Here is a 22,444-nt window from a genome sequence, read left to right on the forward strand (position 1 = left end):
TTGCCGTCATCATGTCGGTGAGGTTATACTGTCTCGTGTGTTTGATGACCTACAAATTGAATGTTCCACGTCATCAGACATTACCCTCTTCTGTCGGTTTCACAAGAACTTTGAATTACTGTCCCAGAAATGGGATGAGCCACTTTCACGGTTTGATGAAACTGTATCCAGTGAAGCGGCACTAAAACTGTAAGAGGACTGTAGAGCCAATGTCTTACAACTTGCCCGTTCAGGGCTCTCCTTTCAAAGAGATGATTATCGAGAGTTCATTGAACTATGTTAAGTGTTTCTTGATGATGTGGCTGACCAACAAATCACCTTCAAACGACCAGGTGCACTGCACAGGGCCAGTTGGATGTCAAAGTTATTGTATTCCATCAAAATCTGCATGCTTGAGAAAAAAATCAGCAGCTACCACCTGACACAATCACCACACGTAAACAAGTGTCAAAAGTAAGGGACTTTGTCATCTTTGCCACCCTAAGCTATAGTTCTTGGAGGATGACCTGGACGTCTTCTGTGGATGCACCATGGCACGACTTCAAGCTCTTCCAACATCTGCTGCAGTATGAGGCTGTAAACCCGCTAATCTCCAAGAGTGTACTACGTTCATTTCAACGGCATCTTTGGTATATGACTGCTGAGATGGTGCCTCTTGCACTTTTCAGCAACAAGGTGCCAGCAGGTGAACGTCGTGCACTTGCCTACAGTTTCCTAGCAGTCAAACCAGACAATGAATTGTCCAAACCATCAGAACGCTTTGGAATGGGATTTGGGAAGCCTAAATTTCCGTCTACAGTTACTCGTTCAACAACACTTGCTGACTTGGTTGATTGCGACTCCTGGTTCACATGTCATGCTCTTCAGCTCGACCCGAAATTCCTTACAGAAGATGTTGAAGACTGGCAACTGTCTACTGCGTACCAGGCATCTGCAATTAACCTGAAAGCGCTAAATATCATCAATAACTGTGCTGAGCGTGGAATCAAGATCGGTTCAGAATATTTTTCATTAGCCAAGAGTAAAGAACACTACCAGAATGTGCTTCAAGTTGTTGAACAGGACCGTAAGACGCTCCCGAACTTGCGCAAGCGATGTTCAGTGTAACTAATGTGTTTAACAGTGTAACTAATGCTTTGATGGTATATCTGTCAGAATGAGAAATTAAATTTTAATGTACCCTTATAGCGAGAACTTCATTTTGTACATGGAACTGTTGTGATCTCACAATAAACAATTAATGACTGCTGATTTTATTTTATTTTTTTTATATGTAAAAAAGTGTGCCTCGGGGTTTTTTCCAGCAATTGTACCAGTGAAGATTGTGGCGTATAAGCGACAAATGATAGAACAAAATGTAAATGGGCATATCAAATAATATGTTGAAATTGTCGATGTTCTCCCTTTTTTGTATTTTTATTATATTTACGCTGTTAGTGGGACACATAAGAGACGTTCAAACTGACCCAAACCTTACAAAATTACTTTATGTTATAAATGAAATAAATTTAACATAGTGTCAAAACAAACCAGTTCAATTTCTGAAATCATGGGGCAAATGATGCACCCTAATATATGCATATATTCTCTCTCTCTCTCTCTTTCTATATATGTATATATATATATATATATATATATATATATATATATATATATATATATATATATATATATATATATATATATATATATATATATATATATATATATATATATATATATATATATATATATATAAATATATATATATATATATATATATATATATATATATATAAATATATATATATATATATATATATATATATATATATATATTATATATATTATATATATATATATATATATATATATATATATATATATATATATATATATATATATATATATATATATATATATGATAAAATCACGGGAAAAGGAAACAACAGAGCACCTTAACTTTGTCTTTATTCAAGACATCTTCAGAGCAACTTGTTGACTCTGAAGATGTCTTGAACAACAGAATGCTCAGTTCGTGTGTATCAAGATTATCACGTTTTCATTATGGATCTACATGAAATATATATATATATATATATATATATATATATATATATATATATATATATATATATATATATATATATATATATATATATATATATATATATATACAGTTATATTCTACACAAGCCTGTTCATCGAGCTGATGGCGCCGTGAACCTCATTAGGAACTGCCCGTGCCTCGTATGTGGTGTCAGTAGCATTTTACCGAATCCAGCTGGTATGAAACACGAGGTACCATATATATACTTCATTTTTAGTCCATATAACATGCGGACTTTGAACATATAATCAACGACCTCACGTAGTCCCACCCAGTAGTTCGAGGGTTCGATTCCTGGTTGGTGAGGTCGTTGATTATATGTTCAAAGTCCCCGTCTTATATGGCCTAAAAATGAAGTATATATATAGTACCTCGTGTTTCATACCAGCTGGATTCGGTAAAATGCTAATAACACCACATACAAGGCACGGGCAGTTCCCAATGAGGTTCACGGCGCCATCAGCTCGATGAACAGGCTTTGTGTGAAATATAACAGAGTCTAGGACTGCTTCTAGTGTCCTTGTGGGTTGGTCGGTAGCGTTTCCTAGTCCCACCCAGTAGGTCGAGGGTTCGATTCCTGGCTGGTGAGGTCGTTGATTATATTTTCAAAGTCCGCGTGTTATATGGACTAAAAATGAAGTATATATATACATATATATATATATACAGATTTTTGCCAGTTCCCACTCTGGAGCATCCAACATAGAACTGTCCATGAGAGAAGCAAGGAAACACCAGGTTTAGGCCAACCATCTTAAGGGATTGTCCCTGGCTTTTGTAGATGGTCATGGCAAAGCTCACTTTAACCGGGAACTGAAGTCACTTGAACTCAAATGGCAGGTCAGTGGTGATGAGAGGTATCCTTGGTATAAAAACATCCTCTCCTTTAGCTTTTCCTGTCAGTATTGTAGCTTCCAGTGCATGTGGCATCATGTTCTTCACCACCAGTCTAGTGCCATTGCAGAGGATTGGTGGTTCAAGATTTCTTAAGAGCATTATAGGAGTTCCAATCTTGAGAGTGAGGTGGTGAGGAGGCATTCCAGCGAGCTCCAAAGAAATAAGGAATTCTGCAGGGTACTGGACTCCTTGGTCCTGGTCGATTACTGTATCAACAGATTTGAATGAGGTCTCACTGCCTGGAAGCTGTCTGAGTAGAGTCATGTTGATTTCAGCCACTGTTTCTTTCTTTGGTGCCAGAATTGCGCGTTCACGCAGCCACTTGTGATCCTTGTAGTGGTGGACAATGTTTGGGTAGACCACGTTAGTGAGCTCAGTTGAGGACTTTTCAACATTTCCACATCCTTGAGGAATGATTATTTGTCCTTCTGAATCAACAGGGAACGTTCCATTCCCAATCTGTAGTAGAAGGTTTGCAAACCGTCCAGCATCCTGATCTCCTTGTAGATGTACTATCATGTTTGTGGATAGGGTGAGTGTCTGAACACTTCTCCAAAAGTATGATGCCTTGAGGCACGCATTCAGTTCATCAGCTGGAGTGCTTCGAGGAATGACAGGTAGGGTCTGGCTAAAGTCTCCATCAATGACCATTGTAATGCCACCCATGAGCTGGTCATTTTCTCGTATGTCTTGCAAGGTCCAGTACAATGCTTCAAACGCTAACTTGTGAGACATAGTGCATTCATCCTAGACTATGAGACTGCAGAGTTTTGCCTTTGCCGATCCTTTTTTGATGTTGCACACTGGATTCAAACTGTGAGCGAGGTTGAGAGGCAGTTTAAAAGTTGAGTGTGCAGTACGTCCTCCTTCTACTGGTGTTGCAGCAATGCCTGAGGGTGCCACAGCAAGAGCAATTTTCCCCTGATGCCGTACTTTGGCCAACAGAAGGGTGATCAGGAATGTTTTTCCTGACCCACCAGGTGCATTGAGAACGATCATACCTCCCTGCTCCGCTTGTATCGCTTGCAAGATCTGTTCATAAGCATTTGCTTGATGAGGCACCAGGTGTGGCTCATTTTCTTTAAGAAAATTCACCAGAACTCCAACTGAGTAATATGTCTCTCTGAGCAACTCCCTGTTTGCAACTTCTGGTTCTTCTCGGTTTGGGGAAGGCAATTCAAAATCAGTCAGGTTTTTTCCGCATAGCTCCAACACTTTGTCTTCCAGCATGATTAGAGCCGTGTTGAACATGTCATCCATGAACTCAATCTCTTGGCCAGGATGTTCTCTTCTTGCTTGATGAAGCAGATCCTCTGAAAGACTTTCTTGGTGGTTTTTCCAGAGCTGGCTTGGGTTGGAAAGTCCACATGTAGCAATCATGATGGCAAACAGGTTCCTCATTCTCATTGGCGATTGAGTAGCTGCTGCCTCTTCTAATGTGTCATTCCAGTGACCATCATCTTCCAGTAGGCCAAGGAGATTGCACGCTTTCTGATAGGTTCTGCAGACTTGTCCATTCACTGTCTTTAGTGCTGCATATGATGTTGGGCCACGGATGTGGTGCAAAAGTAGTCTCAAACGATAACATTCAAAATTTTTGGGGTGAATCGTGTAGACACGTCCCAAACCATTGCCTGACTTTATTCCTGGATATCCTTCAACATCGGATCCTTGAGCTCTTCTCTGGAACTTTTTCACTGAAGCCTGTCATATGTAGAACTTGGGTACGTCAACATACAAGAGTATTTGAGCAAACTCATCTTCTTGTGAAAGCTTGAAGAATGCAGTGAGGGTCGTAGCAGCAGGATTTGCCATTTGATTTTGGAGGGACTCTTATGTGAAGTATACTCTTGTCCATTTTCCAGGTGAACAGCCAGCTGAACTACTGTTGGACATCGTTCGTGCATGGGGAAATTAAAAATTCTCCATAGGGCTTCATTGCTGCATATATAACGGCCTTGCTGAAACTGTCACCTTATCATGATTTCCATCCTTTTCCAATGCAAAGATCGCTTGGTCAGAGCCTTTGTTGACGTATTTGCAGATATACTTGATGGACTTGACCGAATTGCAGAACTCCACATTGTTGTGCGCATTGAATGCTTTACTCAAAGGAGGATTGTAGGGGACCACCCATTTGTTGTCCAGGCGGCTCATTCGCTATGACACGGTAGGACGCCACCCTCCGGGATGCTCCACGTTGTCTAACTGTTCAGTCTCCAAAACTTCTTCTTCCATCAATAGTTCATTAACGGTGTATGTAAGTTCCACCATGTTTTTCACTACAACGGTACAGCAAAGTATATTTTTTTAGCATTAAACTATTATTACTTTATTGTCTAATCATCACTACATATAACACCACCCATCCTCACTACATATAACAGCATCCATCATCACTACGTATAACATCATCCATCATCACTACATATAACACCATCCATCATCACTACATATAACACCATCCATCATCACTACATATAACAATATCCATCATCACTACATATAACATCATCCATCATCATTACATATAACACCATCCATCATCACTACATATAACACAATCCATCATCACTACAGATCGGTAAAGTAGTTTCCGAGTTTCTGATATATATATATATATATATATATATATATATATATATATATATATATATATATATATATATATATATATATATATATATATATATTATATATATATTTCATACCAGCTGGATTCGGTAAAATGCTACTGACACCACATAAGAGGCACGGGCAGTTTCCCAATGAGGTTCACGGCGCCATCAGCTCGATGAACAGGCTTTGTGTGAAATATAACAGAGTCTAGAACTGCTTTTAGTGTCCTTGTGGCCTAGCCGGTAAGCGTTCCCTAGTCACACCCAGTAGGTCGAGGGTTCGATTCCTTGCTGGTGAGGTCGTTGATTATATGTTCAAAGTCCGCGTGTTATATGGACTAAAAATGAAGTATATATATATATATATATATATATATATATATATATATATATACAAGGAAAAACACAGGATTCCTAAGCGCTTTCGTGTAATTCATCTTCAGGGGTGGTACAGACTAAGAAGAAGTACAAAGAGGGGTATATATATATATACAGAGGAGGTGAGAATAAGTAGGGTCATTACCTATACCTGACCACTGTGGACTTGATCTCACCTCCTCTGTATATATATACTGTTTTGTACTTCTTCTTCGACACCTTTATTTTCTTTTATGTGGTTATATATATATATATATATATATATATATATATATATATATATATCAGTGGCTTACCAAGTTTTTGAAAGAAGACACATTGCTGGTCCTTGGCCTTGAGAGCATTATCTCTGTCACTATTCTTCATGTAGGTATAGTTCTTGCTGTCCATGGTGGAGCCATCCGTCCAGTATACGGTGTCGTTGGGGACACCTGTTAAATGATGCAATACTGAATCAATAAGTTTTAGGAGTGCTACTAAGACTACCGTAACTTGTCGTCATTCTGAACTTCGATAATCACTCTTTGAAAATAGCTTTAGGGTGATGTAAGCCATTTAAGTAAGTCAGGACGTCTTAGAGGAAATGACAAGAAACCATAATTTTATTCTTTGTGGACATTTATTTATTGATCTGCACCCTTATAATGATTTGGTGGAGGCACTTCAGTAAATATTTTGACAAAGCAACAGGATAACACTTGATGCTGTTGCAAACTCTTTTATTATATTTAATGTTTTTGGCAACTTTTACAAATTACCAAATTTACACTGACAAATTTAATTAAGAACCTTAGTATAAAGGAAAATAATAAAATTTAATTCAGTAATATAACAAATTAAGATAGGAAATAAAAAATAGTGGTTGTTGTGCATGGATGGTTTTGTAAGAGCTGAAGATATAATTAGATGTGAGGAAATACTAATATAATTTTGGCTGTAAATTCAAAGTAGAGATCAAAGCGTGACGACTACATGCCTGTGGACACTAAACAGGAATAAAGACAGACGACAACATAAAAATAACAGTGTTTAAACACTTATAACGCAAAAGACCTCCTTGGCAACTTTAACTTCATTAGAGGAACAGTTATTACGGTGAAAAGTAAAATTTGCTTACTAACGCGCATAAACCGATCAAGTTACTGTATATCACCCCAGACGGGATGAACGTGGGTCTCTAGCACCAGGCTCCAGGAAAACAATCCATTCTTCCTTACCATCTGACGAAATAACTATTTTTTTAGATGCAGTTTCCGCTGCTGACGGTTTTCACTGACAATTTTTGACTTGGCATGAAATGTCTTAGCAGTAGGGAAAAAGCCGTGCCCGACACCCCGCATGATCAAACAGTACTATGGTGCAGCAAGTGTAAATCTCAGTCAGGAAGGTGGATGTTAAAAAGTAGACCTTAATCTGAGATAAATACGGCAAACTCAATTTTATGAACACAAATTATTTTTGTATAAATATATAAATTTATTGAATCTAATCTTATTTTAATGAAGGAAAGGATGAATATCCAAAACAACATTCCGGAAAAGTAATTCCTTTTTAATTAGATATCCTTTCAATATTTAATTTTCGCGTCTATTCTATACCATATTAAACACAGTATGTTATTTTGATTACAAAAAGCTGTAATAGCATTTACTTTAATCTTGATACAGTAACTGTAAATGAATCTCAAGACTAAATATATTGTAGCTCGTTCAGTATAAATTATGCTCTTAGATTATTAGTTCACACGTAAGAGATTATTTTCGTTTAAATCAACATTCTCAAGTCTGGGACCATCTTACCAGGAAGGACTCTGTATCACTATTTACACAATTTTCAAGTGTCTCCCACTTTTCCCTAATGCCACAAGACAATACATAAATCATTCGCTGCTGCCTCAAACAATGTCTTTCTCGAGTATCACATGTAACTACTTACGCTTTTACTTAACTACCGAACACTTTTCTCTACAGTTTAATAAAGCTACTTAACAGCTCTCCCTACAACACTGCACATCTATCGAACACCTCTCTAATTAAAACATCTCTATACTCACTCACACAACCACCTAACACATCTCTACACTACCTCACAAAACTTCCTAACACATCTCTACACTACCTCACACAACTTCCTAAAACATCTCTACACCACCTCACACAACTACCTAACACATCTCTACACTACCTCACACAACTACCTAACATATCTCTACACTACCTCACACAACTACCTAACACATCTCTACACTACCTCAAACAACTACCACACACATCTCTACAGTATCTCACACAACTACCAAACACATCTCTACACTACCTAAAACATCTCTACAATACCTCACACAACTACCAAACACATCTCTACACTACATCACAACTACACAACACATCTCTACACTAATTCTCACAACCACCTAACACATCTCCACACTACCTCACACAACTACCAAACACATCTCTACCTGCCTCAAACAACTACCTAACACATCTCTACACTCCCCAACTTCCTATCACATCTCTACACTACCTCCACACACAACTACCTAACACGTCCTCTACACTACCTCCTTTGCTTCCTATCACATCTCTACACTACATCACAACTACCCTGCTTACATCTCTACACTGTACAACCTACTGTACATCTTTACACTACCTCACACAACTACCAAACACATCTCTACACTACCTCACACAACTACCTAACACATCTCTAAACTACCTCCCACAACTACCTATCACATCTCTACACTACCTCACACAACGTCCTCACACATCTCTACACTACTTCTCACAACCACATAACACATCCCTACACTACTTCTTACAACCACCTAACACATCTCTATACTACCTCGCACAACTTCCAAACACATCTCTATACTACCTCACACAACTACCTAACACATCTCTCTACACACACACAAAACCACCTAACACATCTCTACACTACCTCACACAACTATCTAACACATCTCTACATTACTTCTCACAACTATCTAACACATCTCTACATTACCTCACACAACTACCTAACATATCTCTACACTACCTCACACAACTACCTAACACATCTCTCCCCTACCTCACACAACTTCGTCACACATCTCTACACTACATTACACAACTTCCTAACACATCTCTACACTACCTCACACAACGTACTCACACATCTCTACACTACCTCACACAACTTCGAAACATATCTCGACATTACTTCTCACAACCACTTAACACATCTCTACACTACTTCTCACAATTACCTAACACATCTCTACACTACCTCACACAACTACCAAACACATCTCTACACTACCTCACACAACTACCTATCACATCTCTACACTACGTCACACAACTATCTAACATATGTCAACATTACTTCTCACAACGACTAAACACATCTCTACACTACCTCACACAACTACCAAACACATCTCTACACTACCTCACACAACTACCTACCATATCTCTACACTACCTCACACAACTACCTAACACATCCCTACACTACCTCACATAACTACCTACCACACCTCTACACTACCTCACACAACTACCTAACACATCACTACACTACTTCTCACAACCACATAACACATCCCTACACTACTTCTCACAACCACCAAACACATCTCTATACTACCTCGCACAACTTCCAAACACATCTCTACACTACCTCACACAACTACCTAACACATCTCCCTACACACACACAAAACCACCTAACACATCTCTACACTACCTCACACAACTACCTATCACATCTCTACACTACCTCACACAACTATCTAACACATCTCTACATTACTTCTCACAACTACCAAACACATCTCTACACTATCTCACACAACTTCGTAACACATCTCTATACTACCTCACACAACTATCTAACACATCTCTACATTACCTCACACGACTACCTAACACATCTCTACACTACCTCAAACAACTACATAACATATCTCTACACTACCGCACACAACTTCGTCACACATCTCTACACTACATCACACAACTTCCTAACACATCTCTACACTACCTCACACAACTTCCTCATACATCTCTACACTACCTCACACAACTACCTAACACATCTCTACACTACCTCGCACAACTTCCGAACACATCTCTACGCTACATCACACAACTACCTAACACATCTCTACACTACCTCACACAACTTCGTCACACATCTCTACATTACTTTTCACAACCACTTAACACATCTCAAAACTACTTCTCACAATCACCTAACACAAATCTACACTACCTCACACAACTACCAAACACATCTCTACACTACCTCACACAACTACCTAACACATCTCTACACTACCTCCCACAACTACCTAACACATCTCTATACTACCTCACACAACTATCTAACACATCTCTACATTACCTCACACGACTACCTAACACATCTCTACACTACCTCAAACAACTACCTAACACATCTCTACACTACCTCACACAACTTCGTAACACATCTCTATACTACCTCACACAACTGCTTAACACATCACTACACTACCTCACACACCTTCCTAACACATCTCTACACTACCTCACACAACGCACCTCACATCTCCCATGACCACCCTCACACAACTCTAAAACATCTGACATTACTCTCACAAACCACTTCACATCTCCACACCACTTCCCTCACAACCATCCACATTCTTAAACCACCTCACACAACCACCTAACACATCTCTCACACCACTTCACACAACTACCCAACACACTCTCTATACCACTCCCAGCAACCACTTCCATCACATCTCTACACTATGTCACACAACTTATCTAACACATCTCTACACTACCTCACAAACGATTCAAACACATCTCACACCACTCCCCACACAACTACCTAACACATCTCTACACTACCCCACACAACTTCCTAACACATCTCTACACTACCTCGCACAACTCCAAACACATCTCTACACTACCCTCACACCAACCACTCCACCATCTCTACACTACCCCACACAACCACTCCAACACATCTCTACACTACCTCACATAACCACTCACCACACTCCCCACACCACCTCCACACAACTACCTAACACATCTCTACACTACCTCCTGCACAAACTCCCATCACATCCTCTACACCACATCACAACCACCATCTCTACACTACCTCACAAACCACCCAACACAACTCTCTACATACCTCACACAACCAACAAACACATCTCTCACCACCTCACACAACAACATAACACATCTCTACACCACTCCCCACAACTACCTATACACATCTCTACACTACCTCACAACCATCTAACACATGCCACCATTACATCTCAACCACCTAACACATCTCTACACACCCCACACAACTACCAAACACATCCTCTACACTACCTCACACAACTTCCCTAACACATCTCTACACTACTCTCACAACCACCTAACACATCTCTACACCACTCTCACAACCACCCAACACATCCTCTATACCTCTCTGCACAACCCAAAACACATCTCTACACCACACCACAAACTACCCACCACACCTCCCACACACACACAAAACTACCAATCACATCTCTACACTACCTCACACAACTACTCCACATATCTCTACACTACCTCACACAACCACCTACACATCTCTCCACTACCTCACACAACCACCCAACACATCTCTACACTACTTCTACAACTTACAACACATCCCCTACACTACTTCTCACAACCACCCAACACATCTCTGCACTACCTCACACAACTCCAAACACATCTCTACACCACTCTCACACACAACTTCCCACACATCTCCACACACACACAAACCACCTAACACATCTCTACACTACCTCACACAACCATGCACACATCTCCACACACTTCTCACAACCATCTAACACATCTCACACACCTCACACAACTACTCCAACACACCTCTGCACCACCTCCACACACAACCACCCAACACATCTCTACCCACTCCCCACACAACTTCGTCACACACTCTACACTACCACAGAACCACCCAACACATCTCTACACTCACCTGCACAACTCCAACATATCTCTACATCTCTTCCCACACAATCCCTGAAACATATCTCTACATTACTCTCACAACCACTTAACACATCTCTACACATACTCTCACAACTCACCCAACACACATCTCTACACCACCTCACACAACTACCAAACACATCTCTACACTACCTCACACAACCACCACTACATCTCTACACCACTCCCTGCCAACCACATCACATCTCTACACTACGTCACACAACCATCTAACATATTGTCAACACACCAACACCAAACACATCTCTACACCGCCCCACCAACTCCACACATCCTCATACTCACCACTTAACAACTCTCCAAACACACATCTCTACACCACCTCACACATCACCTCCACACACCTCTACACTACCTCACACAACTACCTAACACACATCTCTACACTACTTTCACAACCATAACACATCCCTACACTACTTCTCACAACCACCAAACACATCTCATACTACCTCGCACATCTTCCAAACACATCTCCACACTACCTCACACAACTTCCTCATATATCTCTACACTACCTCACAGAACCACCTAACACATCTCATACCACTGACAACTCCCAACACACATCTCTACGCCACACTCACACAACCACCAAGACATCTCTACACCACTCACAACTTCTGTCAACATCTCTACATTACTTTTCACAAATCACATAACACATCCCTACACCACTTCTACAATCACCCAACACAAATCTACACTACCTCACAAAACTACCAAAACACATCTCTACACTACCTCACACAACTACTTAACACACTCTCTACACTACCTCCCACAACCACTTCACACATCTCTACACTACCTCACACAACCATCTAACATTCTCTACATTAACTCCCACAACTCCCCATGACATCTCAACACCACTCACAACTGCAACACATCTCTCATAACACTACCTCACACAACTCTTTAACACATCTCCACACTACTCCACAAACCTTCCAACACATCTCTACACTACCTCACAACCACACTCCCCACACTACTCTCACATAAACACCCAACACATCTGTACACTACTTCTCACAAATCCACCTAAACACATCTCTACACCCACTCTCACACAACCACCCAACACATCTCTACACTACCCTCACACAACCACCCACACATTCCCTACACCACTCCACACACCACTCACACATCTCTACACCACTCCGACAAAACCCCACATAACACATCCCCACACCTCACCCTCACACCACCCAACACATCTCCCCACACCACGTTCACACAACCACCTGCCACATCTCTACACACCACCCCACAACTACACACCACATCTCTACACCACCTCACACTACTCTGCCCACACATCTCTACACTACATCACACAACTCCAACACATCTCTAGACCACCTCACACAACCCTAACACATCTCACACCACCTCAGAACCACCAAACACATCTCTCACTAACCCTCCACAGAACTCCCTATGACATCTCAACACTACCTCACACAACTCTGCACACATCTCCATACTACCTCACCACAACTGCACACACACACCACCTCACACTTCCCAACACATTCCTACACCACCCACAACCACACTAAAACATCTCTCCACACCACCACAAACACCCAACACATCTCTCACACCACCTCTCACATCTACCACAACACATCCTACACCTACGTTCCACATCTCATGCACACATCTACACACCACACCCACAACTACCCACACATCTCTACACCACTTCACAAACCACCCAACACATCTCACACCACCTCACACAACCACACACATCTCTACACTACCTCACACACAACCACCCAACACATCTCTACACTACCTACACAACTACCTAACATATCTCTACACTTCACCTGACAAAACTACATAATACATCTCTCACATCTACCCCACACCCCACCAACACATCCCCACACCAGTCACACCACTACCCACCACATCTCTACACCACTCCCACACAACTGCACATCTCCACACCACCTCACACCACTTCGTCACACATCCCCACACCACACTCAACTTCCCAACACATCCCTACACCACCTCACACAACTCCCAACACATCTCTACACTACCTCACAGAACTACCAAACATCTCACACCACCTCACACAAACTCCAAAGACATCTCTACACCACTCTGCACAACTCCTAAACATCTCACACAACTTCATCACACATCTACACATCACAACCACCAAGACACCCCCACACCACCCCACACCACCTACACACACTCTCCACACCACCTCACACAACTTCGTCACACATCTCTCCACATATTTCACAACCACCCAACACATCCCCACACTCACTCCCACACAACTACCCAACACATCTCTACACCACCCCCACAACCACCCACCATATCCCACACACCCCCCACAACTACTCCAACACATCTCTACACCACCCCACACAACCACCTAACCCATCCTGCACTCACCCTCACACAACCACCTTCCACATTCTCCACACCATCTCACACAACTCCTGTTACACATCTCACATCTTCACTACAACTCCAACACTTCTCTGCACCACCTCACACAACTCCCTAAACACATCTCCACACACCACCACACAAACTCAACACATTCTACACTACCCCACAGAACTACCCAACACACATCTCTACACCACCTCAGCATCTTCCCAACACATCTCTACACCACCTCACACAATCCTATCACACATCTCACACTCACCTCACACAACTTCTGTCAACACACCCCACACATTTCCTCAAACCAACACATCTCTACACCACTTCACAACCACCCACACATCTCTACACCACCCACACAACCACCAAACACATCTCACACCACCACACAACCACCCAACACATCTCTACACCACCCCACAACCACCCACCACATCCCACACCACCTCACACAACTACCAAACACATCTCACACTACCCCACAAACTCTGCACATCCCACACCACCCTGCACCAAACCCCATCACATCCTACACTACCATCACAACTACACAACACATCTCACACTACTTCTCACAACTACCTACCACATCCCTACACTACCTCACACAACTACCAAACATATCTCTCTCATTACCTCACACAACCATTCCAACACATCTCTAGACTACTCCCCACAACTACCTATGACATCTCCCACACACTCACACAACTCTCCACCACATCTCTACACTACCTCACACAACCATGCACCATATCTCACACCACCCCACACAACTCGTCACACATCCCCACACTCACCACAAAACATCCACATCTCCACACCACTCCACACCAACTCCCCAACATCTCTACACACTCCCCACAGAACCACCTAACACATCTCTGCACTACCCGCACAAGTTCCTAACGCATCTCTACACCACCACAACCACCTACACACATCTCTACACTACCCCACACAACTCTCGTACACATCTCTACACCATTTCTCACAACCACCCAACACATCCCCACACTACCTCTACCCCACCACTCCAACACAATTGACACTACCCCACACAACTACCCAACACATCTCTCATACACCACCCCTCACACAACCACTCTATCACATCTCTACACTACCTCACACAACTTCCTATCACATCTCTACACTACCTCACACAACTATCTAACACAACTCTACACTACCTCACACAACTACCTATCACATCTCTACACTACCTCACACAACCACCTAACACATCTTTACACTACTCCACACAACTTCCTAACACATCTCTACACTACCTCACACAACTACCTAACACATTCTTACACTACCTCACACAACTACCTAACACATCTCTACACTACCTCAAACAACTACCTATCACATCTCTACACTACCTCACAACTTCTTATCACATCTTTGCACTACCTCACACAACTACCTATCACATCTCTGCACTACTTCACAACTTCCTATCACATCTCTGTACTAACTCACACAACTACCTATCACATCTCTGCACTACCTCACAACTTCCTATCACATCTCTACACTGCTTCACAACTTCCTATCACATCTCTACACTACCTCAAAACTACCTATCACATCTCTGTACTGCCTCACAAATTCCTATCACATCTCTATACTACCTCACATTTTCGTAACACATCTCGTCACTACCTCACACAACTACTTATCACATCTCTACACTACCTCACAACTTCGTAACACATCTCGTCACTACCTCACACAACTAGTTATCACATCTCTACACTACCTCACAACTTCCTATCACATCTCTACACTACCTCACACAAATAGCTATTTTATACTTACTATATAGACCAATCCACAGATTGTCGATGTCCATTATGTGATTGAAAATGAATTTATTCTCTTCATCGGTGTCAAGGACAACCATGGAAGCGCCGACAGCCTCACAGATGCTCTTAGCGTCCTCCCAAACAACCTTGTCCGTCGCCTCCGTGTTGAAGTAGTAACAAGAGTCTTGGAACTGCTCCCACCCGGGCAGACACGCTCCTGTGGTTGAATTGAATTGAATTGAAACAGTTTATTTTGCCAGAAAAACACAGATACTGAGTGGATAATAATAACAATATTAACATGGCTGAGCCAGTTGAGAGCCTGAGCTCTCTTTGAGGCACCTGATATATACTATACATTTATCTCAAGGAACTATTATGTAACATTTAGTATCATCTGGAATATAATAGGGTGATCTGTCTGTAGAGCTGTTGATCGACTCATTAATATATGCGACGACTTGCGGTATTGCGGTAACCAATCTTCCCATGCATAGTGCATTTGAGTAGCTATTGGACGATGAATATCTAGGATTTTGCGATTGGTTCTTTCAACAAGGCCATTAGCCTGTGGATGATAGGCTGCGATAAAACTTTGTTGGATGTCGTATTGTCGACATATTTGCGCTACAAGTTGGTTCTTGAACTCTTATCCGTTGTCGGAGAGAAGAACCTTGGGCGCAGTAAAAGGACATATAAGGTGAGTAACTAAAGGATAAGCCACAGATTCGGCTGTTTTATCCTTCAGTGGGACTAAAATCACAAATCTAGAAAAATGATCCACACACACTAGAACGTTCTAGGATCCTTGATGACTCCTCGGAAGTTGTAACAAGTCGATCGCGACTGTCAAACGGACGTTCTGGTGTAGAATATTGTAGAATTGGAGCCGGCGCCCTTGTAGTACCCTTATGTTGAGCACATGACAAATACTTAGCAATATGCAATTCTATGTCTTTCTTCATAGTATTTCAAAAATACTTCTTTCTGACCTCCGCCAGACATTTGTCACGTCCGGGGTGACCTGTTTGGGGAGCATCGTGATACAACATTAGTATCATTTCACGAAGTGTATCAGGTACGACAATTTGTGCAACAATACCCTCAGTTGTCTGCTTGGAGCGAAGGAGTATGTCTCGTCGTAGTTCAAATTGATTGAACGAAAGGGATAACTTTGGAAGATTAGCCTCCCCCGACTATAGAGCGAAAATGACAGTAAACCACAATGGATCGAGTGGGAGAACGATGATAGAGTCATCACTGGTGCTATATTTCTGGACAAAGCGTCTGCGACCACATTCGCTCGTCCCGGTAAATACTTGAACTCGGGTTCAAACTCTTGAATGGTCAGATACCAGCGTGCTAGTCTACCTGAAAGATTTTTGCCGTGAAACAGCTCTGTTACTGCCACGTGATCTGTATAGATGGTTATTTTATAACCAAAAATTATGTCTTTAAACTTCTTCAGTGCCCAAACAACAGCTAACGTTTCTAGATGCGTTACTAAATAACGTGTTTCGGCATCATTAAGTTTACGACTTGCAAAAGTAATCACTATATTTTCCTCGTGCGTCCAGCTGGATAAGTGCAGCACCGATTCTCTGTATTGAGGCCTCGGTACACAGAGTAAATTCTTGAGAGTAGTCAGGAAATGCTAAGAATGGGGCATTGGTAAGTGCTGTCTTCAATGCACTAAAACTAACCTCTTGTTCAGTATTCCATACAAAAGTTGCATCCTTCCCAATTAGCTTAGTCAAGGGTGAAGCTAATGTCGCATAACCTTTAATAAAAGAACGATAATATCCAGATAAACCAAGAAAACTACGTACTTTATCAAGAGTTGTAGGACGTGGGAACTGGGTAACAGCCTTAACTTTGTCATCAACTGTATGTATGCCGTCACCGTCAACTACATGACCAAGGAATTGGATTCTGGATTTTAAAAATTCACATTTAGAAAGTTTGACTTTGAGTCCTGTAGAAAGTTTTTGGAAAACTTCACGGAGTTTAGCAATATGCGTATCTACATCCTTACTGACTACGATGAGATCATCTAAGTAGGCACATACTGTGGTCCCTTTCAACCCTGCAAACAAGGTGTTGATCAGTGGTACATTTCTGAGACCGAAAGGCATCCTCAGAAATTAATAATGGCCCAAAGGCCTAATGGCCTAAAGCAGTAATCTCTCGAGATTTTTCATCCAGAGGTATTTGCCAATAACCGCTAAGCAAATCAAGGTTGCTAAATACAGCATTATCCTTGCCTAAGGATTGTAAAATATCACTCAAGACAGGTATTGGGTACCTATCTGGGATAGTAATTTCATTGACGCGCCTGAAATCAATTACTGGGCACCAACCTCCATCCTTCTTAGGGACTAAAAATAGTGGACTATTGAAAGGGGATTTTGAATGTGTGATAACCTCTTGATCCAACATATCCTGAACCATGTCCTGGACTACAGCGCGCTGGCTATGTGTTAGTCGGTAAGCTGGTATGTAAATTGGGTCTGTGCCTTGTTTTAGGGATATGTGATGTGAGGTTAAATTTGTGTGACCTAGCTGTTCCTTTGGTAAAGCTACAATGTTTCGGTAGTCGGCAAGCAACTCTAGGAGCCTAGTCTTGCCTTGAGGGTTATCAATCACCTTAACATGTGGTGTTATTTGATCTATCCTCTCCTGTCTAGTTTGTTTAATTGAAGGTGAAATACTACCAATTGGGAATTGTGTAGGCTGTTGGGCAACATGGTTATGATAAACTATAAAATCACACAAATAACATCCTTCTTTCAATATTCATAACGCGCCTGTTCTGTTGAGAACTAGAACGTCTGTTAATCCACCAGGACGAATCGTGTTCAATGTAGATTCACACGATAAGCCTTTAACCTTGCATGTTTCCGTAAGACAGACTACATCCATCCCCGTGTATACGTCAGGTAAAACAACAGTGGCTCTGGTGATTTCCTCATTCTGAAAATGGAGAGTACCCGTTAAAACTGCAGGTACGATCGTCCAACTATTGCTGCTATAATCACGCTGGGGAAGTGAGTCTGTGAGGTCTTGAACTCGCTTTGACTCATAATCCATCGTCCTCGTAGTAGGAGCGTTGGACAACACATTCACCCTTGCGGAGAGCAATGGTACAGACGTGTGCATGGCACTGTAGGAAATACCATTAACAGTGATAGTATGTCTGCTTGGCTGAACATCTATCAAATTAGTTTTAAGAGTTGGAAGACCTATTAAACCGTCAGCTGGTAAATTAAAGTCTTGGACCACATAAAAATCTACAGAAAAGGATATACCACATCTAGAAAAACGTAGTGGTAATGTTACCATTCCTGTTATGTCCAGCTGAGTACTGGAAACTCCAGAGAGATCGGTGTCAGTAAGTCGAATCAAAAATTCTCGGTGAGGGGATCTACGGTGTAACTCTTGATAGGATGCCAAAGAAAGTACGTTTGCACAAGCACCCGTATCAATGTCTAACGCTAACTTGACTGACCCAACCCTCGCCGGAATTGATAACACTTCCGCTTTGGTTAGCGCCGCTATTAACGAGGCTGTAACAGAAGCGTTGTCGCGTGTTGGTAGTGGTGTAGCTACCCTATGTCGGTCTGAGACTGACGTTGGTCTTCCCCCGACTTCTTGTAAAAACAACGGCTCGGCTTACCGTGGTAGGATACCTGGTGTAACTCCATCCCTATTTGTCTACATCGTCGGACTGCTGAACAATCCTCCGTATTATGGGTGGGAGAATCGTGGTGTAAACACCACACGTCAGCTGTCTGGTCTGAAGCAGACCTGGTTTGAGCAGCTGTTGCATAAGTCTTAGGTGGGCCTAGTCGCTGTGGTGGTTTGTTTTTAAACATAGCACCACTTCGTTGGAGTTGGTAACAAAAATCAACAGTATGACCATTTTTCTTGCAATGTGTGCATACTAAATGTTGCTTCTTTGTTGCTGAGGTCTTACTCGTTGCTGAATTGACGCTACAGGTGTTTCTGTCCTTGCTAAGGGGAGTACATGATGATTTAACAGCGATCTTGGCTGCATAATACAAAATATCCTCATCGGGTTTATAATCATGTGTCTTTGCATGAATATATGCCGGGTCACGGATTGTTAGAATGAAACCAAGGAACTCCATTAATTGTGCAAAACTGTCTAGAGACATATTATTGTGTTCGTCCACCCAGGGTGAACCACCAAAATTGGTTAAGATATCTTGACAGACCTCGCTAGCAAGGGAAACACTTCTCATCGTGTCTTCTGCGCGTATCGTCCGTGGCAGATGATCAACCCACCTAAACATCCAGTTCAGGTGACCCTGCTGTCCGCCCAATTCAAGCAGACCAATTAAAGTCTTCCTAAACTTCGCATAAGCAGGATGTGCAAGGCCACTCGCGTCCAAATGTTTGCTTGCATAAGTCCCTTCTTTGAAGTGACCGCGTACAAATGCTTTGCGTTCATCATCACCTGTTATTTGTATGTTTTTCATTACATCTTCACTCACCCCTGAATATGTGAATTACACGAAAGCGCTTGGGAACTTCGTGTTTTCTTCTTTCCTTGTGGTTATCAGTATATACCTGGCAAAACAACTCTCAGTCTTGGACCAAAGCTGATGCCTTCTGCAAGAAGAAAGCTGTGGCCCAGCGGGAACTTTGCAATCTAAAGAATGACTGGATTAAAAATAAAACATGTGAAACACAAGAATTTGCAGATCAGCACAGGATGCTTGAATTTTTCAATTCCATTAAAACATTTCATGGGCCAATCATTCGTGGCGTAGCCCCCCTCCACTCATCCGAGAGCAACTCCATAATTAAATACGATGAAGAGCACTACCATTCATTGTTCAACCGAAACACTGATGTGGATGTCCTGGCTACCCAGCAGGTCCCTCAGCATCAAGAGCTGACCCAATTCAACTATTCTCCATCCCTGGATGAGGTAGCTACTGCCATCAAACATGAAAAATAACAAAGCCTCAGGGCCTGATGGAATCCCAGCCGAGGTGTATAAAGCAGGAGGACCTCTGCTTACCAACCGTCTCCACTTTCTCCTGGAGAATACATGGGAAAAGGAGGAAATCAATCGTCAATATGTATAAGAACAAGGGAGACCGGTCAAACTGTAGTAACTACCGTGGGATCTCACTGCTGTCCGTATCTGCCAGGATTATCGCCTAGTCCTCCTAAACAGACTTCTTCCTGAGGCGGAAAACTTCCTCCCCGAATCTCAATGTGGCTTTAGACCATCATGTGGCACCACTGACATGATCTTTGCTGCCCTCAAAACACAGGAAAAGCGAAGAGAACAAGGTCGTGACCTATACATGGCTTTAATAGACCTAACCAAGGCCTTCGACTCGGTCAACAGGGAAGCCCTCTGGTGGACCCTCAGCCGTTTTGGCTGACCCCCAAAATTCGTCTCCATTGTGAGGCAACTCCACGATGTCATAAACAGGAGTGTTCTGCACAGTGGCACCAATCTGAGTTCTTCCCCATCTAAACGGGGGCTTAAACAAGGTTGTATACTGGCACCTACTCTCTTTTCCATTTTCTTGGCTGCCTTCTTTACTCGTGCCAGTACCAATTTAGCCGGCGAGGCAAGAACAAAGGTGTCGGCAGCTTCCATTACTGAACTTCAGTATGCAGACGACCTCACCCTTGTTGCTCACACTGAACGTGACCCACAGGAGATCCTGAACACCTATGCAGATGCGTATGCACACTTCGGCCTTGATGTGAATGTACATAAGACTCAGATTCTCTTTCAACCTGCCCCTGGTTCAGACACACCTCCACCATCCATCCATCTTAACGGTACTACCCTCTCCAATGTTACTTACTTTCGGTATCTCGGCTCCCACCTGTCCACCACCACATACATCGATGAAGAGATTCAGCATCAGATCAGATGTGCATCTCAAGCCTTTGACAGACTCCGAAACGGTGTTTTCAGCTTTAGGGAGCTGAAATTATCTACAAGGTGGAGTGGTCATATAGCAGTGGTTCTCCCCACCCTGCTATATAGCAGCGTGACATGGGTTACATACAGGAAGCACCTCAAGGCACTTGAAAACTTTCACCAACGTAGTGTATGTTACATTAGGGTGTGTC

At 42.1% G+C, this 22,444-nt stretch overlaps 1 protein-coding gene across 1 annotated transcript in view; it reads right to left on the reverse strand.

Annotated features, from left to right (window-relative positions):
* LOC121867235 (macrophage mannose receptor 1-like) overlaps window positions 1–22,444 on the reverse strand; it is a 259,604-nt gene that overhangs the window by 98,683 nt on the left and 138,477 nt on the right. Inside the window, exons 9-10 of the mRNA XM_042367087.1 lie at window positions 16,329–16,532; window positions 6,279–6,413 (exon numbers count right to left, since the gene is read on the reverse strand). Coding sequence (XP_042223021.1) covers window positions 6,279–6,413; window positions 16,329–16,532 — 339 coding nt within the window. The remainder of the gene's footprint in view (window positions 1–6,278; window positions 6,414–16,328; window positions 16,533–22,444) is intronic.

Source organism: Homarus americanus, unplaced genomic scaffold (genome assembly GCF_018991925.1).
Source record: "Homarus americanus isolate GMGI-L3 unplaced genomic scaffold, GMGI_Hamer_2.0 scaffold6317, whole genome shotgun sequence".
NCBI lineage: Eukaryota > Metazoa > Arthropoda > Malacostraca > Decapoda > Nephropidae > Homarus > Homarus americanus.